Source organism: Echinops telfairi, unplaced genomic scaffold, assembly GCF_000313985.2.
Source record: "Echinops telfairi isolate 266 unplaced genomic scaffold, ASM31398v2 ScPeMD7_3;HRSCAF=10, whole genome shotgun sequence".
Taxonomy (NCBI): domain Eukaryota; kingdom Metazoa; phylum Chordata; class Mammalia; order Afrosoricida; family Tenrecidae; genus Echinops; species Echinops telfairi.
The window spans coordinates 65158894-65170451 of NW_022103899.1; the positions used below are offsets into that span (position 1 = coordinate 65158894).

Below are 11558 nucleotides of genomic sequence, written 5' to 3' on the forward strand. Positions count from 1 at the left end.
CCTCTGTGACAACTGCCACATGTGTTCACATCCTCTGTGACAACTGCCAGTGTTCACACCCTCCGTGACAACTGCCACATGTGTTCACACCCTCCATGACAAGTGCCAGTGTTCACACCCTCCGTGACAACTGTGATGTGTGCTCACACTCCTCCCTGACAATTGCCATGAGTGTTTACGCCCTCCCTCTCTGACAACTGCCACGTGCATTCACACCCCTCCTCCCCGCCTCCCCTGAGAGCCCTGTGGATGTGCAGCAGGCTTAACGACTCTCTGTGCACCTCACGTGGTGCAGCTTGAAGCAGGGCGTTCCTTTATTGGGAAATTACTGGGTCTTGTGTTCGCAAAGGGGGTGAGGGGTCTTCTCGGCAGAGCACAGTAGCTCCTCACAGGAAGGGTCTGTCTCAGGGTTACCTGGACACCCCCACAAAGGAATGCTTTCTCCCTTAACTGGTCTAACGGTGTGATTGAAATGAAACAAGGAGCCGGCTTGCTGTGCAAGGGGCCCTGCTGGATCCACGTCCGGCAGGAAATGCCCCCTACTTGCCTGGAATCCTGCCCAACACCAAGGACTTGATGGCGTGGAACTCCGTGCCCGAGGACAGGCTCACTTGTCTCCGTGTTTTCTGGTTCATCTGTCCGGGAGAGGCGGGCACCCACAGGGCACAGGAGTCAAAGGAAGATCGTACAGAAAGTGAGCAATACACACACAGCAACGTAGTGCTCCCCAAGGGTCAAGAGCCCACATGAAGGAGCCGGGCCTATGACTACTGTTCATGGACCTAGCATGACACCCCCAGCCTTCATCCTGCACTCCAGTTTACCTCCTTGGCTTTCGCTGCTTCCTGACAGCGTAGGAATTACCAGTGATGGTAAAACTCACAGGAAAGAGGCAGTGTTTGCAAGGTCTTAAGGATAAGACCCCAAATGTGAGGCCACAGGAGAGCAGAGCCACCTCGTGGTGCCTCCAAAGTCATCCCACTGCCTCTGCACTGACTCACCTCTTGTCCAGTTAGGCAAATTTTAATCATAATCATGCTTTGCACAAATCAGGTCTTTAAATTGCTGTAACATTTGTACTTCTGTAAATTGCACGGAGGAGATGCTCACTGAAGAATCATTTGAAGGATTCTGTCAGCAATGCGCGATAACCCAGACAGCATTCCCAGGGCAAGTAAGTGGAGACACCCCAGGAAAACTTAAGTAGCCCCGTACTTGGAAGGCATTTGGCAAGTTCTGTTCTGAGGTAAATAAACAAATGTAGAATACTGGACTATTCTTGACTTCTTGCCTGTGCACCTGAGGAAGCAGCATCCGACTACACTGCCCAGGCCACCTCCTGCATCAGGTCCTACCTACTGGGGGGCGGGGGGAGGGGGTTTCTGGCATGGTTCGTGTGAACATGCTGTCACCTGACCTCCTGCTCTCTGCTGACCCCACTGGAAGGGGTGGCTGAGCATGTTGTTACCTCCACAAAGACCACTCCTGCTTCTCGGCTGATCCTCACATGGTGAAGTTGTCCATCCGCCATGTTGTTGAAATTAAAGTTTAAAACATCAGGATCTTGATGGATATCGAGTTTGTACCGAATCTGCAAACTCCCTGGAGTGGGGAAAATAAAATGTGAACACAGTGACATTTTGAGCTGCCTTTGTTTTCTCCAGAGAGGAGTTTGTTTACATTTGTTTCTGGGCACATGGTATGGCTCTGATCCGTCCACCCAGAGGCGCTGCTGCAGCTGTAATCCTCCCCTGCCCCGGGCTGCTGGTCCCCAGTCAGCCATGCCCCCCAACCCAAACCCGCCTTTCCTAGAATCCCTCATTTTTTTGGTGAAAACCCCAGGTGGGGTTCACCTCGGACTCATCCGACATTCCAGTAAGAGCCACCGAAGGTTTGTGCAGAGCCGAGATGACCATTTCCACAGTCTACTCTCCCAGTCCTGGAAAGCGTGTACTTAGGGCACATGAGGAAACACAGTGGTTGGTGAGTGCCCGGTGCCTGTGGGCATGGTCTCCAGTGGATGAGGCTGTGCACTCCGTGTGGACCAGCAAGGAGTGGGCGACCCAGCCACATGGCCTTCAGGAGCGGATTCTCCGGCCCTTTCACCAGTGGAGAAAGCAGTCACTGCGTTGCGTTCTCAGCAGCTTCCCACAGTCCAGCGTTGTCCCACTGCTGAGGAGATCGCAGCTCTCCACCCGCAATGGGGCCAAACGTTCCCACCCAACAGCCATTGGTTCCCATAGGCATGGTTTATTGTCAACACGGGCATAAATTTAGACAGGTCTCTGTATCGGTGGGTGGCTGCAGTCAAGTTCTCTTGGCCACACTGTATTAGAATCATGAGGGAGCCTTCCAATAAAGTTCCATCAGAATGGTGTCTCTGAGGGGCCCTGTCAGGCTAGTTAAGTCCAAGGCAGAGAGAGAGCTACAAAGAGCCCTCCACTGAGCTGAAATTACCAGAAACGTCAGATACATCCATCACACGTCCCCACTCAAGTTAGTGGAAAAGACAATGGGTCAGCAAAAACAAAATACGCATAAAAGATTCAAGGCAGAGAAGTCTGCTCAGAAGGGGATGCTCTCGTGTTTAGGGGACTTCAGAGACACCAGGGCATCACCTGGCGTATTCGGAGGAAGATGGAAGAAGATGGAAACCGCACAGCGAGGCAAGGCCACGCCACACGGGCTGCTCCAAGGACCACTCCTGTTGGGACAATGGACTTGCCGATTCTCTGGGGGCAGTGAGGGCTGTCCTATGGGAATGCCACTGGACAACCTGATCCCACCCACCCTCCAGCCCTGACCTTGCCCCTTTGGATTTCTCTTCCTCCCCAAACTCAAGTCACTTGGAAAAGGAACATGATTCCAGTACCCCGATGATGCCCAAGTGGCGCCCCTGACAAGGTGTAAATTGCGGAGTGATGCAGTCTTTGGGGAGGGGTTTCAGAACTGGAAACACCACTTTTACATGTGTGTTGACCTAGACGGAGGTCCAGAGAGAGGAGCTCTGTCCGAGAGAGGAGCTTCCATTTTGATATTGTTAATGGCGGTGTCCCCTATTGGTAGTAGTACATTTGGATAGCCCCTCATTGCTGAGTGTCTCGACCTGGGTGATATTGAGATGGCCGGTAGCTTGCTGGTTCACTGACCCCAGGCCTTTGCCCTGAAGTCTGCGCCCGCAAAGGCGAATCTCCCCGTGGCCTCATCTTCTGACAGCCTCTAGTGCAGTGGTTCCCAACTTGTGTGTCGCGACCCCTTTGGGGGTCAAATGACCCTTTCACAGGGGTCGCCCGGTTCATAACAGTAGCAGAATTACAGTTATGGAATAGCAATGGAAATAATGTTATGGTTGGGGGGTCACCTCAACATGAGCAACTGTATGAAAGGGTCGCGGCATGAGGAAGGGTGAGAACCCTGCTCTCGTGGCTCCAGCAGAGTCTGTCCTGGGGCCTCCAGCTGTCGGACCTGCGGTGGTAACATTCCACGAGCTGGACACATTGGTGAGTTTTCCCAGACTGAACCACTGCCCTGGCTTCCTGTTTAATGAGTTAGGACCCTGACTGGCCTTGGTGGTGGCACTCTGACCTCTCACCTCCGGGTGGCAGTGGCTCCCTCTACTTCAGGACCAGGAGGCGCTAGGTGAGCACTCGTGTGCGGACGGCCCTGGCTTCCCCGCTGTTCTGTGCTAGAACACGCCCTCAGCCTCTCCAGCGTCTTCCAGAGACCAGGACAACAGCTCACACCAAAGATCCAGATGACGAATTTTATAGTAGAATACGATGAAATTGCTGCAATGCTACCTCCTGTGATCGTATTGTTTGTTTAGTTCTGAGAAGTAAACAAATAGGAATACAATGGCCATAGGAGGGCATGCCCTGTCCCCTTGTTTACAGTTTGAGAGCAACTGTCATATTATTACTGTTCTAAAGGGAGTCCTAGCAGTGCAGTGGTTAAAGCACTCCCCTGATAACTGCTAGGTCAGTGGTTCCAACCCAGCAGCTGCCCCATGAGAGAGACATGGTGTGGTGTGCTCCTGTGGTCCCACAGTGGTGCTCTGAGGCTGGCCCAACTCTGGCGGCAGCTTTGTTGGTATTTGTGCTGATCCATCCGACTTGCTCTTGGGACACTGAGGTGACACTTACCGTTCTTGGCCAGGATGACTGACAGGTACTCCTTGTAGAAAGAGTCCACGTAGAGCAGCAGGCTCGGGCTGTGCACCGTCCTGAAGGCGAAGGAGACCATCTCTCTCGCCAAGGCCACCTGCCCGTGGAACGAGGCAGCGTGGGAGCTGGAGTTTGCACTTTGGGAATAATACTCCTGGAAATTGTACGTCACCGTGGACCCAGCTCCAAAATGTGCGGAAACCTCTGAAAGAAGCACACATTGTTTCAAGTTCAAATCGTACAGGGTCTGGTTTTAAGTAGACTATTTAAAATGCCATCTAGTTTACTCTAATTTTTAGAGGAGCTAGCCAATGGAAGCACAGGGCCTCGATGAGTTGTTGTTGCTGTTAGGTGCCATCAAGCCGGTTCTGACCCATAGTCAGAAACACCGCCCAGTCCTGCGCCATTGTCCCTAGGCCTGAGCCCACTGCTGCAGCCATGGGGTCAATCCATCTTCCTGAGAGCCTTCTTCTGTTTTGGTGCCCCTCGACTTTACAATCATGATGTCCTTCTCCAGGGACTGGTCTCTTCTGACCACATGTCCAAAGCATGTAAGTCAAAGTTTAGACATTCTTGCCTCAAAATAGCACTCTGGCGATGTTTCTCCAGGACAGGTCTGTTTGTCCTTTTGATCCACGGTGCTTTCTATATTCCTCATTCTTCAGTCTTCTCTAGTAAATGCCCAATCCTTACATGCATATGAGGCAACACAGAAGACCATGGCTTGGGTCAGAAGCACCTTGGTCTTCAAAGGAATCCCCTGCTTTTCAGGACTGGAGAGGTGGGTGCAGCAGATGGACCTAATGAGACTCATATTTTGATCACCCGACTGCTGCTTCCAGGAGCAATCTTTTGTCCATTTATCATGATGCTACTTACTGGTCAGTTGTGAGGGTTCTTATTTTCTTTACATTGAGTTGTGATCCACACTGAAGGCCACAATCTATGACCTTCAACAGCAAGGCCTCCACACGTTCAGCAAGCAAGCCAGGTTGTTAATGAGCCTTCCTCCAATCTTCTTCATATAAGCCAGCTTCTCTGATGGTGAAAGGATACAACCCTGACACCCACCTTTCCCTGGTTTCAAACCATCCGGCATTCCCTTGCTCGGTTCGCATAACTGCCTCTTGATTTGTGTACAAGTTTCAAAGGAGCTCAATGAAGTGTTCTGGAATTCTTATTCTTCTCAAGGTTATTCATAGTTGGTTATGATCCACATAGTTGAATGCCTTGGCATAGTCAATGAAACACAAGTAATAATCTTTCTGGTTTTCTCTGCTTTGGGCCAAGATCCATCTAACATCAGCAATGATATCCGTTGTTCCAGGACCTCTTCTGAATCCAGTCTGAACTTCTGGCAGCTCCCTGTCAATGGACCGCTGCAACCATTGGTAGATGATCTTCAGCAAAAGTCTACCTGCATGTGATATCGGTGATACTGTTCTCAAATCTGAGCATTCTATTGGGTCACCTTTCTTTGAAATGGGTACAAATGTGGATCTCTTCCAGTCAATTGGCTAAAAAGCTGTCTTCCAAATGTCCTGGCACAGGTGAGTAAGTGCTTCCAGTGATTCATCAGTTTGTTGAAACTTTTCAATTCCATCAATTTCTGGAGCCTTGTTTTTGGCTAATGCTTTCAGTGCAGCTTGAACTTTCTTCAGCACCATTGGTTCTTGCTCATATGCTCCCTCCTGACATGGTGGGCTGTCGACTAGTTCTATGTTATGCACCCATATACCCGAGGATGGGTCCCCAGTTTGCGGCGGATTTCAGGGCAGTCCTCGAGGGTGTCTTGTATGTTTCTATACATAGTCACATGCCACTCTCCAGGGCAATGCTCGCTATGATCTGTTTAATTCCAGGCTGCCACGTTCTACTTCCCGACATTCCCACCCTCCACCTCCCGTGTTCCATCCTTCACAGACGGCCAGCAGGGAAAGAGTTCTAAGGGTCCCTCTCTTCAGAGGTCAACACACAGACTCTTGTCAGCCCTGCCCACAAGGATGATGACATCCTGCTAATTTTATCAAGGAGCAGCCATTGGCCCAACAGACTGTCCATCTTCGCCAGGTCAGTTCATGAGGGCGTGTCTTTTGCATTCTACATGAGAAGGAATCTCCAGGAGGGGGAGGCAGGGATGCAGGGTGGGGGAGGGATGGTGATGTGATCACTCTTCCTCATTTAGCTGCCCTGGAATGGTCGGTCTACTCATAACCAGCCATGACTGTCCCACACACCTACTCCAGGGCACTGGGACACCTCAGCACCCACTTCTAGTGCAGTGTTTGCTGCAGGAGAGCATCTCAAGAGGAGGTGGGATGTGGAACCACTAAGACATTATTGTGTTCACCCAGAAGGGATAAAATAGCATTTTAATCGACTTTCATGCAGGACAGTTAAATATAATACATTCCTGTAAAGGGTACATTCAGCAAGTCTGACAGATGCAAACACCATGAAATAACTACCCCGATCGATATTCAGAACATTTCCAATTCTTCCACGACCCTTTGAGCTTATCCGCAATCAATCGCTTCCTTCATCGCCACACCCGGGCAGCTTGCTCTCTGCCCCTCCAGGTGGGTGGGCATTTTCTAGGGCTTCACAGAGCGGATCACAGCCTTCTTCAGGCTGCTTGCACTTGGGCTTCTGAAGGCTGGCACTCCACCATGTGACTGCAATGAGCTTCTTCCACAGCACACAGAGTAGAGGCTAGTTCCAGTTCTAGGAACCGTAGTCAATCTGCCATGCACCAGTCTTGGTGTAGGCCTACATGGGACTTCCTAAGATTGAGGTGTGGCAGGAGAGGTTGGTGGAAATGGGGAACTAATAATTACAAGAATAAAGAAAATATTCTGAAGTTTGATCATACACCTCTACTTGATGTGATTGAACTACTGAATTGTATGATATGGGGATTATAGGCCAACACAATTATTGAATAATGAAAGATGAGTTAAAAATTAGGGTTAAACTCCCCCTACCCACCAAAAGAATGGGGAGCCAGACCTTCATCAGGTCCCAATGCCGCATTCTTCTTCACTCGCTCCCACTTCCTGGGTTCATTTGCGTGTGGTGAGGATTGAGTGGGACAGTAACTCTGCTGTCATTTTGCTTACCCAAGTGTTCCAGAACCATCTGCCTAGAGGACACCCTCTCCTCTGATTGAACGGCATCAACACCTTTATGGAAAATCCGTTGACTGGTGGTAGGGTTCATCCGTGGAGTCTCTATTTTCACCGAGGCTAGCTTGTTCTTCTCTTTAAAAACTGCTTGTCACTAGATTAGAATTAGCTTGTCAACTTTTACCAAGAGACTGCTCAAGACTTGGCGGAGGCAGCTGAACCCACAGATCAATGTGAGGAGAGCTGACGCGGTAACAGCATTTTCTTCCAGTTCATCATTGAGGCAGGTGCTCCAAGGACGGAGGTGCAGACTCTCTCCGACGTGCTGCTTGTGGGGAGGAAGGACCCGTGGACCACTCTTCTCTGCCAACAACCCCGATGTGTCCTTGGCACAGGTGGCGACCCAGCACCCATACAGGTGAACGTGTCTTGGAAAGGTGACAGGAGACTGATGCACAGCCTCGGGTCTGCCCTCTGACCACTTGTAGGCAGCTCATTGCCGTAAGTGATTTGCAATCAATAGCTTGACGATCCAGTTAGGCATCCCGGGCTGTGCTCCTGAGCCCCAGGGGCTCGCCAGGATAAAATGCAGCGGCCAAGGGGTCTTGGAGGAAGTGGGAATTTGCTTTGCTGGCTTTTCCTGGGCACCTATGACAGTATATAGCTCCTAAGAACCTTCCCAGAACGATTTCCATGCCAGACTCAGACCCTAACGCCTATTCAAAGAATGTTTGTGATTTCTGGGAAGGAGAGAGGCTGAGAAACATCCCCTCCTTCCACCTGAGCAAGAGCCCACTGACAAATTCCACAGCAAATGGCTTCAATAACTCTCCTAGTTCGAGCCAATATTCAGTGAAAATTTATTTAGTATACCCATGAGATATTTTTGGAAAAGCAATTTGTATTATTGGAACTATTACTTTAAACAATAGCACATATTTTGAAAATGTAGACAATTACTTGAAATAATTTATGTTAAATAATAACATTTACAATTTCAAAAGTAATTTAATGAATTACTTCAAATAATAAGACCCACAACAGTAATGCAAACATCCTGGCTGACAAAAAGCGAACGCTCTGTCCTGAGAGAAGCCCAGCTGGAATGCCCCTGGGCCTGGCCCCTGTACTCCGGAGGTGCTGTCCCAGAGACCGGCCCTGGGGAGGGGCGTCAAGCTTGGTGAGGGGGAGGGGCAGTGACAAAGTGGAAGACCCTCGAGGGCATGGATTGGCGCAGTGGCTGCAACAGCGGGCTCCATCGTGCTAGCACGGAGGGTGGCAGGCACGGCGGTGTCTGCTCCCCGGGCGCGGGTTGCTGGGACTCAGAGCTAACTTGCTGGCATCTAACACCCACCACAGAAGCTTATTCTGAGCGCCTCAGGTGGGTGGTCTGAGGAGGCTGACTGCCCTGGGAGGATTCATCAGGGACCTGGCCTGCCCCGGCAGGGTTCCTCCCTAAGAGTGGGCTCTGGGCGGCAGCAGGGGGCGTGGGTGGTTCACTGACAGCCTGCTAGACAGTGAGGGGTAGGACCCCACTTTTACTCATGAAGTGAGGCCGGAGGGGCCCGGGTGGCACAGCAGTCAAACACTTGGCTGCTAAGAGAAGGCTGGCAGTCACAGTCCACCCAGGGGCCCTGTGGGTAAGGACTCGGGGGTCAGCTTCCGTGAAGGTCACAGGACAGGACGTCCTCTGGGGGCCAGTCGGTGGGCTCTGAGCCAGGCACAGACACAGCAGGGGAGGTGGGCTGTGAGTGGGAGGCAGATAGCTCCCATCCCTTTGGGTGGCATCCGAGGCTGCACAGAGCGTGACTGTGGGCCTCGGCCGCCAGCGGGTGGACACTCACCATCGGAGCAGAAGGGCCCAGTGAAGGCGGAAGGCGTGCAGTCGCAGGTGAAGCCACGTGGCCTCTCCCGGCAGCGTCCCCCATGCAGGCACAGGTGACCGTAGGTGCTGCAGTGACCTGGGCAGCCTGGCCTCACCCCCGGAGTGACCTTTGCCCTTTCCTCCAGGTCCAGCGTCCGCCCGTTGAGCTGCAGGGACCGCAGGCAGCCCAGGAAGCCTCTCTGCCTGGTGGCTGTGCCCCCTGTGGGGACAGGAATGCTCAATTCAGGGGCGATGCCTGGATCCCAGGGGACGAGGGTGGTGGTGTCAGGGAGTCCATGTTTCCTGGGAGCTTGGTTAGCATTCATTCTGAACAGGCTCCTCCCTGACCCCAACCTTCAAGTTAGAATGAAGGCTAGAACCCGTGTGACAGTGGCCACCTCACACCTGCCTGCCAGTCGGCTGTCTTGGGGGGTGGGGTGGGAGTGTCCCATGTTGCGGGCTGCTGGAGGTGGGGCCACTGGGGCACCAAACATCAACAAGGCCTCCGGGCTGGGCCTCAGCTTCCGGGCCACCATAGATCAGGTGACAGCCCTGCAGAGGGGCCCCAGGCTGGAAGGCACAGGGCAGCGCAGTGGCCACCACCATGGACTGGTGCGGCCAGACAGCGGTCCCTTGTTTGCACAGCACTCCAGCCTTGGAGCCATCCCTCAGTGTGGTGTGTTCTGGCTCGGTCAGGACACCTGGTCAGGTCACTGAAGACTAAAGACAGCAGGCTTTCGAAGCACAAACAGGACCACATCTCCTCCCGTGCCGGGATGCCCGCTGTCACGTCTGTCTGAGCACAGCCATCCAGACCACAGGGCAGGTGCTGGCATGTGGCCACAGGGGGCCACCTTTGGGACTTGGATGATCAGGATGGGAGCCGGGCAACTGTCCCTGGCCCTGTTCTCGGGGTCTCCTCAGTCTGGATGGAGGTGGAGACTGAACTGAGCAGCAGTGGAGCCCCATCCACCATCACAGTGTGAGGGACGCAGGGATGGAAGGACAGAGGTGGAAGGGCTGGAGGGAAGAGTGTGGTGGATGCCAAGGGGCAGTGTTGGGGACGCTGAGCAGGGGAGAGCTAAGGGGGCAGCGTTCGTGGGGAGTGCTGGTGGGAGGTTGAGGGAAATACTGAGAGGGGCAGTGCTGTGGGGTGCTGAGGGGGAGAGTGTTGAATTGTTCTACCCCACTGCTGCTCCAACAGCCCGATCGCTGCTCCAACAGCCCGAGTGATGATCCCCTACTCTGTGAGGCATCACCAGACACAGAGCTGGGAGGATTTCACCGCAGTGACGTGATTCATTAATCCTAATTAGTGTTCCGGAAGGAGCAGAGAAGCAGAAGCCCTTGACCCCCCACACCCCCCATGACATAAAGACCCAAACTGCACAGGGAGAGAGAGCAAGAGAACAAATAAACAAAATTGAATGCACCAGCAGGAAACAAACCATCGTTTCTGGGAAGGAGAAGACGGTCCAGCACCGTCTGCACAGCAGCGAGGGCCCTGGTGGTGCTCAGGGTCAGGTGCTGGGCTGCCCTGGGAAGCCGTCAGTGGCACCACGGGAGGAAGATGAAGGTTCTGCTCCCGCAATGAGTGGCAGTCTGGGAACCCCAAGGGGCAGGTCTCCCCTGGCTGCAGGGTGGCTGTGAGCCAGAGCAGACCAGACAGCAGTGGGTTGGAGCATGGAGGGGCAAACTCACGAAGAAAGGGTTGGACGCAGGGTGATGGAAACCTGCCAACAGGACTCACAGGGCAGAGAGTGAAGGTAAACATGGACAGAGCTTCTGGAGCCCGGCCTGTGAACAGAGTTCGTGCAAGCAGAGGGCAGGGGCCATAACCAACATCACCCGTGAAAGGACTTTAAGCGTGATGAAAATGACAGCACCATGTCTGAACCCCAACCAAGCCCACACATGAAGACAAGTGGACAAAGGCACATCACCACCATGCGTAACAGCACAAATAAACCTAGCGCCGTGCAGAAGACACAGTGTGCACAGAGGGACAATGACGGAGGCGACTGCAGGTTTGCCTGAGAAACAATGCGGGCAGAGACCACGGGGCCGCGTGTGAGAGGCGGGCAGGAAACACACGCACCGCCTGCCAGCACAGGGTAGGACGATGTCACCCGTGCACAGGGTAGGATGCTGTTCCCTGTACACAGGGTAGGACGATGTCACCTGTGCACAGGGTAGGGCGATGTCACCTGTGCACAGGGTAGGATGATGTCACCTGTGCACAGGGTAGGGCGATGTCACCTGTGCACAGGGTAGGGCGATGTCACCCGTGCACAGGGTAGGATGATGTCACCCATGCACAGGGTAGGGCGATGTCACCTGTGCACAGGGTAGGACGATGTCACCCGTGCACAGGGTAGGACGATGCCCCTTGCACACAGGGTAGGG

The 11558-nt window shown here is 53.0% G+C and overlaps 1 protein-coding gene across 1 annotated transcript in view; it reads right to left on the reverse strand.

Annotated features, from left to right (window-relative positions):
• The window catches only part of LOC101648854 (contactin-associated protein-like 4), a 109121-nt gene that overhangs the window by 6509 nt on the left and 91054 nt on the right, over window positions 1–11558 (reverse strand). The window contains exons 18-21 of the mRNA XM_004701899.2: window positions 9133–9372; window positions 4143–4367; window positions 1469–1602; window positions 548–635 (exon numbers count right to left, since the gene is read on the reverse strand). Of these exons, the coding sequence (XP_004701956.1) occupies window positions 548–635; window positions 1469–1602; window positions 4143–4367; window positions 9133–9372 (687 nt within the window). The remainder of the gene's footprint in view (window positions 1–547; window positions 636–1468; window positions 1603–4142; window positions 4368–9132; window positions 9373–11558) is intronic.